Source organism: Montipora foliosa, chromosome 11, assembly GCF_036669935.1.
Source record: "Montipora foliosa isolate CH-2021 chromosome 11, ASM3666993v2, whole genome shotgun sequence".
Lineage (NCBI taxonomy): Eukaryota > Metazoa > Cnidaria > Anthozoa > Scleractinia > Acroporidae > Montipora > Montipora foliosa.
The window spans coordinates 44803452-44818734 of record NC_090879.1 but is presented as its reverse complement, the minus strand read 5'-3'; the positions used below and the strand labels follow the sequence as shown (position 1 = coordinate 44818734).

The 15283-nt window shown below is 38.8% G+C and overlaps 1 protein-coding gene across 1 annotated transcript; it reads left to right on the top strand.

The window, feature by feature from the left end:
• Nucleotides 1-1788: 1788 nt before the first annotated feature.
• Nucleotides 1789-14634, top strand: LOC137975084 (BSD domain-containing protein 1-like). The gene is made up of 11 exons (XM_068822134.1): nt 1789-1910; nt 3635-3751; nt 4463-4508; nt 5461-5579; nt 8100-8154; nt 8258-8373; nt 9067-9135; nt 9385-9460; nt 11480-12025; nt 12940-13154; nt 13844-14634. Exons 1-11 carry the CDS (start codon nt 1824-1826, stop codon nt 13868-13870), a joined length of 1473 nt encoding a protein of 490 aa, XP_068678235.1. The 5' UTR covers nt 1789-1823; the 3' UTR covers nt 13871-14634.
• The last annotated feature ends 649 nt before the right edge of the window (nt 14635-15283 follow it).

Here is a 15283-nt window from a genome sequence, read left to right as displayed (position 1 = left end):
ACCAGTTTTAAAAAATTAAACTGGTTTGAAAAACCAAAAACCCCAACATATGCACACTAAGCTGTCTAACAGTTCGAGGCGTTTGAATATCGGGTAGCGCTTAAACAACTTCTGACAACCTTCTGATATATAAGTAGCATTTGCAATAGTTATTTGCTATTCAAGGCTAACTATTCAAGAGCGAAATTAAGTATGCACAACAAAAATGAAAGACGATAACTTCCGGTCGTCGGTAGATTGGGTCTTTTAGAGAGAAGTAAAGGGCGCACTCTGATTGGTCAATTTTCCCAAGGGTGAAAGTTACGACGCCGGCAAACCGCCTGACGCGTGCGCCGAGGCAAAAAACCTTTTTCCTCAAACAACATGACCGACCAGTCTGCCACCGAAAATGCTGAAAAAACCTTAGAAAGGTCATGTTTAACCTGTTAGTGGGTAGTTTACCCGAACTACCGGAAAAGCGATTTGCAAGCTGGTCGAGTTTATGAGCGACAGACATTCAAAGAAAAGAAAGGATGTCACAACTAAGATGTCTTGGTTATGTTATCCCCTGTGCTATCGCTTCGTGCGACTGTAGTGCCTCGAACATTGTGGCGTTACATTTCTGTCCGTGACACTTGCATGCTAAGAGTGGGGCGTCTCAATTGCCGCTTAGTGGTTGCTTACCACAGCTTGGACCATATTTAGTCAAAAATTTGCTTAATTGGCATAATTATGGTAATTGCAGACAGCAGACAGCAGTTACACTGTGAAATTTTTCGCGCAACTTGTGCCCCCAAAAAGTTGTCGCCGAAACATTGCGAGACAAGTTGCACGAAACATTTCAGAGTGTAACAGCGCCTTTACTCCATGCGCCAATGTCCATCTAAACCCACTTTATGACTTTTAGAAGTCACAAAAATATTTAAGCTTTTCAAAGCATTTATTCGGAGTATTATGGTTTGCCTCTGACAGACTACCTAATGAGGCGAACGGAACAAGCCTCTCACGATCAGCCACAAATTGAATCTTTCGCTTAACGTTGCCTGCCCGTGAGGCATTATCTCGTATAGGCGAGATTGCCCGTGAGGGGGAACTGAACCGGAACTTGTAAGCATTGGATATCTAGCTTTATATTTGACGGCATTTTTATGTTACTGGTGCTTTACGTGATAACAAGCATAAAAGTCACTAAAAGTCACTAAACCTAGACCTCAGAAGAGTATTGTATCGTATTGGTTGGTCGTACGATCGCGCCAGGTGTTCAAGTGAAAATTGAGTCCTTGGTGAGAGAACGGTCAATCAGGAGATCAGTTCTAATTTTTTTAATTCTAAAACAATTATGGTCTTATCTTTTACGACTGATAGAATCAGTGTATGTGCATTTTTTTTCTTTAAATTTTGAAGTGTTTGAGAATTTGCCCCACCACCGAGGAATGCGATATGCTACAACGCCTTATTATCGAACTTCCGCTCTATTACATGTCAATTAGTCGCTTACTGGAGGTTAAAAGAAAAGAGAATTTCAAACTATTAGCTCTAAAAGTGGCTTCGGTCGCTTACGAGAGGTGATCGCTCACAAGAGATTCCAAATATAGTGATTTTGCTTGGAAACTTTTGGTCTTTTGGAAAAGTGGTCGCTGAGGAGATGTGGGTAGGAGTCCTATTTTAGGTATCTTACATGACACAAGAACTGTAGGCTTGGTAACCGCGTTCTGTGACGCAGGCCAATTATTTTCATCAACATGGCCGAAGAAAGGTTTGTTTAGTGAAATAATGTGATGTTAAAAGCTATAATTGCACTGCATAAAAATGACTTTGCTGCTGTTTTTGTTCACCTTTTTGAAATGTTTGATCGTAATTGTTTTTTTAGCGGAGGCGCTGGTTGGTGGAGCGCGTGGGGCTCGGAATTCATCGCAAGTGTTCGCAACAAGGTAGTTGATCATGACGAAATGAAATTTGAGACGAATAAGATTGCATTTGCCTTTTTGTCGCTTCGTCTTTGAAATTGTTCATGATTGACCAATGGCGGTCAGTTATGTTGGTCATATTCACAGCCAGCTGATATGTACCTGTAGGTTTTCTGTGCAAGTCTAGATCTTTGCGATCTGCGATTGAAGAACGAGTTAGACCACAATAAGTGGATGAAAGAACGAGTTCTATAAATATCGGGGTCTTTTTATACTGGTGGCGCGTTTGATTCACCAGTGGATTGAGTCATATAAACATTGGGGTCTTTTACCGCAGGGATGTCATTAGGGCCGTAACCTGTAACACCTGTTAAGGCTGAGCCCAGTCAATGCTACGGCACAGGCAGACAACCCTAAGGATGCGAGAGCGTGTGATGTCTCGTTATTTTGAGACAGTAGCAACGGCCGATTCAACTAATTGAGGAAAATTTTCCATAAATGTATACTTCAAATTGCGATGTTTCTTTTTGAAAACTCATTTATGGACAGCCAGATAAGTACATGTAAAGTTCACTCACTTAATATATTCTGCATTGTCCTGAGTGATTTGATGGGTTTTTGGGATGCTTCGATATCCTCTTCAGATCACACGCATCGTCTCATACAATATAAAAAGACAAAGCATGCAATTTCCAAGACTGCTCACAGCCGAGTTTCTCCCACTTCCAATGGTCGCTTGCCTCCCAACCTTGGTGACTTAGAAAGTCTATAATTTTAGTAGCATCATGCCAAAAATCAAAAAAAATTTACACAGCTCTGAAACCTCAAAATCCTGCTCGATTTTCAAGCTTTGCTCAGGTTTTTGTTATTGCCAGATGATGTGGACAAAATTCATGCATCGTTGGAATTTGATCAAATCAAATTAACCAATCAAAAAGCGCAGATTTATAGTTTTGTCCCTCTTGTGGAAAATCTGCGCTTTTTGATTAATTCATTTGATTTGATCAAATTCCAATGGTGCATGAATGTTGTCCACATCATCTATCTAATTGTTAAGTAGTTATTGTACAATAAACACATGAAATGAGTACACATATTCAACAATTATTCGCCAAAGGCAAGGGTGATTGTCGGTGAATATTCACCTCAACTTCGTCTCGGTGGATATTCACTGATAATCACTGAGCCTGAGGCGAATAATTGTTTTAGTATAAATACACAGGTGATTATTTGAAAAAAGAGAAAAAAAACATTTCAACGCGAGATCATCTTCACTTACAGTGGCAATGCGACTACTGGCAGCCATTTTGTCCGTCAAGGTGATTATCGGCTGATAATCCGAGATAGCGAGCCAATGAGAGCGCGCGATTTTGTATAATCACCTGTGTATTTATACTAATGCACAATATTTGTGGAGTCAATTATTTGTGCAGTAAAGAACATTTGCCCCGCACTTGTCACATACAAATTCATCAGCATAAAATATGCTGTGAAAAAGTTGGATAATAAACAGCTTTTTGGACCATTTAGTGATTTTAAGCGCGATCCTATGCACTAAATTACCCAGTAAGATATACAACTGTATGTAGTCGTAAAATTAATATCAGTGGGCATTATCATATTGTTCGGAAATGATGATAAAAATCCTCAGAAAATCCTTTGGAAGTTTCTGCATTGTTAAAAAGTGGGTTCAAATACATGTATTAATTGTGTTTTGAAATAATTATATAATAATTATGTTTTAACAGTCTGCTGAAGCTATGACCATGGTGAAGAATGATCTCTCTGAATTTGTCTGTACCATTCAACATGACACGTCTTCAGTGGTTGCTGATACTGCTAATGCTGTCAAAGAAACTCTTAAGGTACAAAAACAGTATTCTACACAAAAGAAACTGTAGCTAGTCGCCAAGTGCCACCTACATTACAGGATTTCTCCACAATAAATTGGAGGTGCACACCCTTTGGCCTTCTTTGTTGTTTTGTTGTCTTTTTTTGTCAAAAGTCATGTATTCCTGGATCTGCATGGCCATGATTCCTTTTTTCACCTAGAAAGTGACTAAAGTGAACAGTATGCCTAAAAGATGGCAAAATTGTCATTTCATGTGCATGCCGTAGACAATGTTATTATTCTACTCAGAAATAAAGAAATAATTATACATGTAATTATGTGCAGGCCGTTGGCATGTCAATCAATAGTCATGAAAATTAATACTCAATTGGATCTCAAGAATAATGTTATACTGAAACAATACACGACAGAGAACTAGCATTTTCCTGAGTTTAAACATTAAAATAGTGTAAGGAAATAGTTTTCCAGGTACTTTAGGTGTGTTGATTCAACTGAGAAAAGAAAAAAACAAACACAAATATATATATGTATATATACAAATGTATATATCAAGGTTGTGTGCATGGGAAGCATCAAACATGGTAGTTAGGTTGGATTTTTACGCACTACATGTATTTGGGGTGGATTCCAAAATGCTATTTTGATGAGATCCTGATAATATTGGTAAGTAAACCAATATGGCAAAAGTACAGGTGTATCATAGACTTATTTATATGATTATTAGGTGGAGGAAGAGGAACCAGAAGGAGCGTCTGCTCGAATTAAACAAGGTGCTTATTATAATTATTATAGCTGCACGGATGAGGTTTTTATAATTATTACAGTATGTGCATGAAAAAAAGTGTCCATATTAGAATTTTGTCATAGAGCTAATTCACTCAGTTATGTGGCTCTGTTTTAAACAGAGGAAACAGGCAATACTTGGATATGAATAGTGATACCATCAACCCACACTAAGAGAGCTGCCAACTCCTTCATCATTAAAGCTAGTAGACATTATACTGATGAACTCACTAGAAACCAGTGAATAATCTAATTATACCCATCAAGTGGCCTTTTTTATTCCCAAATTGTACATATACATGTACATATAATTTATATAAATAAAGCTACATTATTATTATTATTATTATTATTATTATTATTATTATTATTATTATTGTTATATAAACGCCATTGACTTCTAAGCCACTGTTTGTAGATTTAGACTACTAGTACACAAGGCTATGAAAATGCTGTGGATATTGTTTCTTATAAGTGCTACAAGACACATGCCCATATCTTCAGATTGAAAGAAAATTTATGGCAAGAAACAAAACTTTTTGGGACTTTAATATTTAGCCCATTGACTCCCAGGGGTTCCCCATTGACGAGTAAAATCGTCTGGCGTTAGGGAGATTAAAATACAAAGTCTGACCGGTTTAGGCCGGTTTGGATGTCAGAGGGTTAAATTTTAGCAAAGCTGTGGCAACTGCTAGTTAACCCTTTTATTGTGAAAACTAGTCACAAATGTTTGACTTCAATCATTGTTGCAATTTTGAGCCCTGTGATAAACATGTACATGTAGAAGGGACTGCTGGCAGTTGAAGTGTCATGTGTGGGGCATCAATATATCCTCCATGACGTTACATGCGTGCAGTCTTTGTTTGTGAAGGAAAATAGTTCTTGTTTTGTATGTTAAGTCTTACCTTCATAATTTATAATCATTTTTTTGCCTCTTAGGTGTTTCCAAATTTTTTGGGAGCCTTTCCCACAGCTTGAAGGAAAATATCTCACATGTAGCAACTGCTGCTGCTGCTGTCACATCTGATGGACCTGAACCAGTCTTTGACAGAACGCAGGTCGCTATTTATCTTACTAGACAGAAGATACTGTGTTGTAATGAAGTAGATGATAAACAGTAACCCTTGTTAATGAAATGAAAAGTCTGTGGTGATACACCTGTACATGTATTTTCTATGGTGAATCAGAGATACTCGCCAAAAAAATGTGAGCCAACCCCTATGACGGAGTCGAACCTTGTCTTTCTGATGACTAGTTTGGATACTCGACCACTGACATTTAACATGAGAATATAGTGAGGATTTACACGTACATATAGAAATTTGACATCTCAGTCCTATACAACAATAAATTGTTATAATCGTTACTATTACAAAATTCTCTAATCTGATTGGTTGTGTGCACGCCTATTTGTCACGTAATAGGGATGTGATCATGTGTGGGTGTTCAATTGCAGGCATCCAATTTGAACAACTCCAAATTGGATACTTGTAATTGGAATACCTACGCCATTCACGCGTCATTCACATGTACATGTACTTGGATGGGGTTTTCCAACTGTTTGCAAAACAGATCGAATAATATTAATATTTCACACAAAAAGTCATTCAAGGACTTTGTATCCTCAAATTTTGTTCTGATTTTGTCGCATTTTGTTATAGTTACGATTAATTAGTAATAGGACCTTGTGTCATACAATTCAGGGGTAATTGTGCAAGTAATGGGCCTTATCACGGTTTTCGACGCCATCTTGACGGGTAGGCAAGGCGGTCAGAAATTACAGTGTTTGTATAAGAATCCGGTAGCAAATAACTTCTTCCAAAATTGAATTTTACACAGTTTGTGAATCAAAACGTTAAAATACTAGGTAGAAGATTGTATTCACCAAGTTTGAAGGATGTAGCTTTCCTATAAGTCGCTGAGCTACATGTAATTTTTTTTAATTTTCCATACCTAAATGTCTTTAAATTTTTCACCCGCAAACGCGCGTCTAGACGTTTTTCTACCCTAAAAATTAACTGAGCGGTTTCTAGCCAAGCTACATCCTTCAAACTTGGTGAATACAATCTTCTATCTAGTATTTTAACGTAGCGATTCAGAAATAGTGAAAAATTCAATTTTGGAAGAAGTTATTTGCTATCGGATTCCCATACAAACACTGTAATTTCTGACCGCTTTGCCTACCCGTTAAGATGGCGTCGAAAACCATGATAAGGCCTATTTCAGATTGGCCGAGCACGATTTTGAAATCACTCACACGATTATACACCCTGAATTGTACTTCACTCAGTCCTGTGACTAGTATTAAAATACTGTATAAATAAAGTTTTACTTTCTCTTGTAAAATGTACCAAAGTACTGAAACAGCCATTATCGAATCATTTTGGTTAGAACACAACTAATGGTTTAATACACTGTAGATGTCCTTGCTATAAAATATTATTATACACTGTAGTGCATTTTTAAGAATCTGAAAGAATAAATTTTGTTTGACTTTCTTGAAGGTGCACTAGAGATATATGACTTATCTATACTTATTACGTGTAATAAAGTGGCTAATGCCGTTAAACAGTGCTCAATAAGGGCTTAATGGGGACGTGCGGCCAGCCAGGGTATGTTTTTCGGGATTTTTGTCTTGAACAGGGTATCGAATTTATCATTTTTTGTCTTAATCAGGGTATCGATTTATCAATTTTTGTCTTAAACTGGGTTAAATGTCTTAAACAGGGTATCAAAAATCGGAATTCTGTCATAAAATGGGTAGGAAAATCAGCGATATTTGTCTTAAACAGGGTCAGGGTATGAGGGGCCGCACCGCACCTCCCCAACCAGGGATACATTGAGTACCCCCCCCCGACGATGACCGAAATTGAGTGAGCCAATCAGAATTCTAGACATGACATAGCCAACATTGTTAGATAGGTATAGAGTGAACTTATTGTGGGCTTGACTCAAGTCCCCAACTTTCTATTGTTGCTTAGACGGATTAATTTACTTTTATCATATCAAATTTGATCCAGGTTGTGCCTGTTTAAAAAACCTGGGCAACAAATTGCCCTGAAAAACCTGTGGTTGTTCATCAGGAAACCCAGCCCTTCTGTGATTTTTTGCAGAAGTCTTTGTTTAAGTTTTGGCGTTTTCAAAATGGTGTCTTCAGTCTCTATGGCCTATAATTATGTTTGTGATATTGTCTCTTTCATTTTCCCATCTGACAATATTTTGTAAAGCTACAGATGTCCACAACACAGGACATGCTCAGCTGCTGCAAATTAATTATTATGAACTTCACAGTACTATTGGACATTGACAGTAGTACTGGTCGCCTTGTAGTTTTTCTGGTCATCTTGGAAGGCTGGACGGCCGCTTATTTCGAGCACCGTCTGCCTTTACCACAGTACCTTTTTTTTTTTTAGGAACCTTGGTACATACATGTAGGTTAAAGTAGTTAAGACTTAGAACAAAATAATTATCGTACCCATCCTCTGTACATGTATCTATTCGCAATACAAAATAGAAGAAGTTGTCTGAATTTTCGTACTCTTTGTGTCTTTGTATTGACTTGAAAACTTTTACCCTAGGCAAAACTTCATGAAATTCAGACTGACCCAGCAACATTTTGTTCAGAGCCAGACGGTATGTACTTGGGTCTTCTGTTTATGTGCGTTAAGTGTTTGAAGATGGAGAATATGAATCACAATGGATAAAATAATGGTTATCTCGTTTATCTATTTTGTAGGCCATTTGGGAATGTATGAAGAATGGTGCAAAACTTTTGATCCTGAACAATGCAAAGGAGAAATATCTGAACTACTCGTTAATGTGCCCGAAGTTAGAGCCCTCTACGCTAAGCTGGTATGATAGTTTACTGTAGAGAAAGCAACTCTTGCCAAGGCTTTTCCAGGATATTGCTTAGACCCTTGTAGTGACTGTTGGTTATAGTTTTTGGATTTCTGTAGACTTTTTAATTTGTTTACTGTTCCTTTCATGTTAAGACTGAAATTCCACTTTTGACTAGCAATTTCGCTTTTACTGCTGCCAATATTATGGTTACAATGACACTTGACAGGAAGTCAAAAAAAGAAAACTGACAAATTGGATTAAAATTGGCCAATTGAAATGGTAGGATGTGACTCGTTCACCTTTGTTTGCTAGAATGATTGACAGCAGGGAAAATTAAACTGTTGGTTCGAATTTTATTCTCAGTGTCAGCAAGTTGAATCGAAGTTGGGATAAATTTTTGATATCCTAAGACTGTAATCGTACAATTCAATCATGGCATGGTTATGGCCTTTGGTTGGCACGCATACAAAATCCTAACTGATTCAGTTCAGTTCTTACCTTTCGAAAAATGGGGGAAATGTAAAAAAGTACAGATCGCCAAAAAAGAAGCGAACCTAATAACGTTACTCTGATTATTACTTCTAAACTTTGCCAACTGTAAGACAGGCGACAATTCTCCTTAATGTCGGGGCCTTTGACTGCACGCTTAGTAATTAAAAGAGTACAATTTTTGTGACTATGATTCTTAAACTTGACCCTCTGCAGGTTCCCAGTGCTGTTTCTCATGTGCTGTTTTGGCAGAGATATTTCTACAAAGTACACCAACTTGAAGAGGTAAAATTCCCTCCGTGGTCAGAATTTGTGAGTGCCTTTGCGTGGGCCCATTTCCAGTAGTAAGGATTACATGGGAACAAAAGATAGCACTCGAAATTACACGCTAATAGACGGCTCTGTTGAACAGGCAAAACATAGATTTTTTAAATTTTTTTGTTTGTTTGTCTGCACCAAAGTTGTAGTGGGAAAAAAGTCCTAAACGTAACGATCTACCCACCCATCCACTGTCTTTGTCGAATTTTCTTATAGGAAGAAAAGAGAAGGGCAGCCCTTGTGGCAAGAGCGAACCAAGCTCAGGTTGAAGAACTTGGATGGGGAGATGACGGTTTGTAAATGCTGTTTGCTTTTCGTAGCAGTTTAGCAACGCAATAGCAAAAAGAAAAAATAGAGCAAAGAAGACAATATTTTGATCCAACTTGGGAGATGGAGACAACTCTAGCTACAATCAGTGGTAAAATTCTCGGCATGTACGCCCACCCTTTTAGCTTTGTTTTCTTGCTTAGTTTCAATAATTTCCCTCACTCCCCCAGAGCAATGTTGCCAATCGTGAACAGTCATTCCCTTGTCTATTTCAGCGTTGATTTTGGGAGGACTTCTATTTTAAAGCTTTTACTGATGATAGTGAAATTTCGACAGTTCTGCTTTTAATGTAATTTATTAAGTCTGAGAGGTTTTTGGGCCCATCTTTGCGTTAGCGTCTCAGCTACTTTTGCCACTGATTGTATACATGTATTTGTCAAGCACAAATTGAACTGGATGTATTTTCACTTCCTTTTCAAAGGCAAATTACGGTTTATAAATAATATGCAGTGGTACAGTAATAATTTCTTTTTTACAGGGCACTCGTGCCGTGACGCCACAAAACACTGCACCCTTCCTTAATATAAATCGCGAGCTTTATCAAGCACGACGACGACAGCTACGAGAACGTTATCTAAAAACGTTATTTCCCGTTGTTGTAATGTTTTCGGGATTACTTCAAGTTGTTCCGCAGCGAAAGTGTGAAAATGAAGATTCCAGAAATAAAATTGGTGTGAACGGTGTGGATGTTTGAAGAGAAACTTGAAAAGGGTATTTACAATGTACGACCACGAAATATAACAGAATTTAAAACGCGCCAGCGTGGCGTGCAGATCCTTGTTTTTGCTTATTAGTCGTATGGTTTTGTGGCGTTCTCGTCGCCGTTGTCCATGCTTAAGCTCCCTAATGTAACTTCCAAGACGCCCCTCTTCAGAGATTAATTTTGTGTAGGAGTATCTACTTTATTAAATGCTTTACCTTCAGAGTTGGAATCTGGATGCAAATCGTAAATTATGTAAAAATAGGTGAACATCATTCTACTTTTGACCTTGAGAGTTTTTTTTATTATCGTGGGACACCGGTTGTACGAACGTTCTTTACCGTAGATGTTGTAGAATTGATAGTATAATCAAATGTGCTGTTGATTCTTGTGCCACATTACATCTTAATATCGAATCGAATAGTTGGTAACAAGTTGGGGGAGATAAAAAGCCGATCTCCAACGATGTGAATGCACGCAAAGCAGGACAAAAGCAAAATTTGCTCCATTGTTTTTATTTTTGGTATATTTACTTGTAGGTTCTGAAGTTTGCTGAAAAGTGACTACAACTACACTCTCATGATAAAGTTCCAGCTATTAAATTTTCTTGGCAACTCTTAAGTGCGAGGGTGAGTTCGATTGACCCAATTCCGGAATAAGAATACGTGGAGTGATGATTTAAAACGGTACCAGGATAATGAAGATATGTTTAAGAAGTGTTTGACAATTTTAGTGTGAATCTCCGAAACGAAAGGATTTCTAAAAAACGAAGGATTTCTCACTTCCATTCCATGTATTCCTATTCCGGAAAAGGGTCAATCGAACGCACCCCTAGTGTGGAAGGGTATTCCACAGAGGAGGCAGTGTGGCCCAGTGGTTAGGGCGCTTGCCTTGAGATCCGGAGATCCCGGGTTCAAGACCCGCTCTGACCACTCGCTGAATTTGTTCCTGGTAGTCCCTGGTTCAACTTCCCAGCTGCACTTGTAAATAGCCAACTGGTTTGCCTCCGGCCAGTTGGGATTCTTAACAGTTGTGGTTGTTGTGTTCTGTTGTTTCGTTGATTCATGGGCCCTGAAAAGCCCCTATGGGGAGCGGTCAATTAAGTATGTATGTATGTATGTATGTATGTATGTATGTATGTATGTATGTATGTATGTATTCTACAATTTAACCATGTAAACGAAACACCGCAATAAATGAGTTTGCTATCAATTTTGTCACCGAATCATTGAATGGCAGCTAAAGGCCGATGAATTTCCTAACTTGTATTCTTATCTCGGACAGATCTGTCGGATACGGAAGAGTCGGTATTTGAGAGTATAATCGCTGCGCAAGATGTTGGTTTTGAAGACAAAGTTACTGGTACTGGTAGAGGCGAGTTGACAGATGCCAAGCGAAAAGAACCCTCGGTCGAGGTCCCTGGTCAATCGACAGCAGAGCCAATGGAGGTGGCTCGTAAGCTGCCCGACGTTCTGGTTAATCAAGAAGAAACCGTTACCTCAAAAGAAGAGAACCAGAACCAAGATCGTATTGCGAGTGAAAAAGCTTTAGACCCGAAAGGTCATGTTCAGCTTTTGCAAGAATTAACTGACTTGGCGGCTGGGGTAATTCAACAAACTTCAAACACGCAACCAAATACTTCAAATACGTCTTCCTTCGAGTGTCCCGATGGGTCCACCCCTGAGACATTGAAAACGGTTACAGAAAAAATACCCGATAGTGGGACACTGACAGCCTCTGTACATAGACGTGACAATTCTAGCGGATCAGTCGATAGCTCATGGTCCAAAGTTAGTGAAGAGGAATTAAAGGCTGACAGTGAAAAGGAAGGTACGTGTATGGTGTTCGGTACATGATTGGTGCCATCCTTGAAATTTACTTGAGCAATCCTCAAATTTGATCACCCTTCCGAGGCCATTTGTAGAGGATGTTATGCTTGTTTTTGATTCGGTTAACGCATTTTATTCAGTTTTTCTCGAATAAGAGTTAAATAAAGTGACTTGGACCAACAAAGAAAAACCACATAAAAGATAATTTTCAAGTTCACCAGCCTCTTTTAACGATAGACAGTCCCCAAGCTTTTTTTCAAATTGGTTTTTGTTCTCATTGAAAATAGAAGTTGTTATTCGGCTTTACAATTTTAAAGAAGTGTCGTAGATGTGGGGTTCTTCGGAAATTCTAATTGGCAGGTTGCTCAAAGTGGTTCTTCGGACAAGGAAGATTTGCCGTTTTTTGGTGCTAACAAAACATCTAATCCCTAGTTTAGTATTTTTTCTAAACTTTAGATAAAGCAAAGACAAGACTTATTTATGGGACTAACCTTCGCGTGTTATATCAGTGTTAGGGCGCATTTGTTTTCTCGGCCGAAAAAAGTGGATGTCCTTTGTACCGGGGTACTGGTGGAAAATAGTTATTACAGTACACCCACCCTGAAGCTGGACGATGATTTCAAAGATAAGAAATAAGCTTGTGTTAGTGTGAGGTGTTGCTAAATGAGACCAAAAAAAAACCGAGGCTACTGGCAGGAAGCAAACTAGTTGGCAATTGAAATTTCCAAATCGAGGAGGTGTTGAACTGGGAAGCACAGAAAAAAAAAGACCATCATGAGCCGTGACCTTTCTCGGATCAACTGCTTTCAAGATTCTGCGCCCTAAGTAGTGAAGCATTTAGCACACTGTATGTCTGATTACTGTGTGTTAGTTACGTTACTTTATTGTAAGGAAAGCTCTTTACTTTCCGCATAGCTGTGTCCAAAGAAAATACCAATGGTTCGGGATTGAGCTCTCAGAGTTCATCTAGCGGGGTTTTAGTTCCTGGTGTCGACGATAAAGACTTGGATTGGGATGAAGATATGGACTTAAATGGCGACGATATCACCGAGGAGGAAGTCAAAAAGATCATGCAGGACATATCGTCCAGTAAACAGAAAGGACAAGATCAAGAAGACGGCGATCTGGATGTGAGTTACATGTCACTTTTGTTGTTTTGTATACAAAATTCTTGTTTTAGTCCTCTTGGCGATGTTAAAAACAGTAATATTGCCGAGTATAGGGAGATTGCAAATCGAGTTAAAGTGAAACAAATGTTGATTCTTGGTAAGAAGGTGAACGTGGAATTCCTGGTACAGCTGTACCTCTTTGAACAGAGTAAGAAACCAACGAAGTCAAACCACCGATACGACGTGCGAATCAAACCCGAGACACTTTGGTGAAGGGTAAGCTCTCTCAGAGCCGCGCTAAGGGTAGTCAGTGGAACTTGTTCTCTCTTTACTGACATGATTTGTCAGATCTGAAGCATTCACTTCGCCCTACAGTCTTTTGTTGCCATAGAATACGTGATCGCTTAGGGGTGGACCATTCAATTTACTATGGTGGGTTCAGTGGGTGGGGGGGGGGGGGGGGGGATAGTATGGAATTCTTTATGGGTTTGTATAAATTGTCTTCTCTTGTTTCTCGTACGTTAAAGTTTATAGTCTTCCTTATGGAAATTTCTTTTGCTTAACTACCCCACCCTGCCCGCCCGCTCCCAACACTTTTCGCTCAAAAATTGAATAGTCGGTCCCTAAGATACTGTGCGCGAGTACACGGCGTAGGAGTTATCTTCTGAATACAATGTGGTTGATCTTGTTGTCCGACATTTTCTCCACAGGATGATGACTGGGAGAACTGGGACTAGGCAATATGAGATGAAGTGAAGCTGCCTTGATTTAGGAAAGCAGCAGTCTGATTAACAGATGTGAATACGAAAGAAAATTAAACTTGTCCTGACTTGTACTGCTTTGAATTTGCCACGGACGTATTTTAATAGACGTAAACCTAACAAAAGAAAAGTGAAAAAAAAAAAAACTTGCTGGTTTTGGGATCTTTTGATCAAAGTTGAAATTGTAAGGGGCCAGTATGAAGTCGCTAAAACATGTCCCAGTGGTTAACATGTACCTTTTGCCGCGTGGAATTCTAATTTTTGATAAGTGGCTATTTTAATCATGATACCTCATCCAAACATTTAAAAAGGAACATGTGTGACATCATTACTTTGTTGTGTAAAGCTGTAGTTCCGGTTTGCGCGTAAAACCTGAAGAATTTAATCGGGGTGACCCGGGATTCTTTGATTCACGTCTTACATTCCTTTGCCATTTGTGAACACAGGGCTTTCCTTATTAATATGGGCTGGTTCAAAAATTAGATTTACCCAAGTTTGTATTGATTGTCGCTCTTGTAAGTAAGTTCACGCGGTTTTTTCCCTTGGAAGTTCTTGTGGCGAAGTTACGAGAATTTCAGGTTGTTTGAATTTCGTGGGTTTGCAGTAGCTGTCATTGTTTTTAGACTTTGTTGTCTGGAACGCGATGAGGATCGTGATTAATTTCACTCGGAAAGGGAATAAATGACTGTTTTTGATTGGGGGATATTCAAGAATTTTGAATTAAAAGAGTTTTTACATGGGCGGTCTGTGACCCAGTTTTATTAGGGAATTGTTAGGTCTTTTTCAAAACATGAAGGCTCGCAGTGGGTTACCAATGTCTTCACTTCTGAGGGCTTTCACTTTTCCCTCCCGTACGTGTTTAGTGCGTTCTCACAAGCAAAGGGCATTGACATGTTTAGCAATACAGTTTTAAGTTCAAACCCTTGCTCACACGCCGATGCCTTAAGTTCGGCGTCTGATTCAAAGTTAACAATAATAGAACGTTTTCAACCAACCTCTAGGGACACTAATAACAATAGCGAAATGTACGACATCAGGTGGTCGAACTAAAACAGGTGATGAGAGATCTTTTTCTTTCGTCCACTAGCATGGCGGCGAGAACGTCACGTGAAAACCTCCTTTTTAAGTACCACTACGTCAATGCTACTATTCATTTACGTGCATTGACTTGCGGTACTTATGAGGAAAGGGATGAGATTACGCTGAGGCATTCTTTTCACATGTAGAGTTATAACTGAGACTCCAATTTGTATTTCATGTTGAGTTTATTTATGTAGTCAGCAAATTGCGCATAAAGAGCATGGTATAATTAAAAATAGTTTTACTCTAGTTTCATAGTTTTCGGAGATAATACCAAAGAAACGTCCTTCGATTATGAGGGAAATCCGG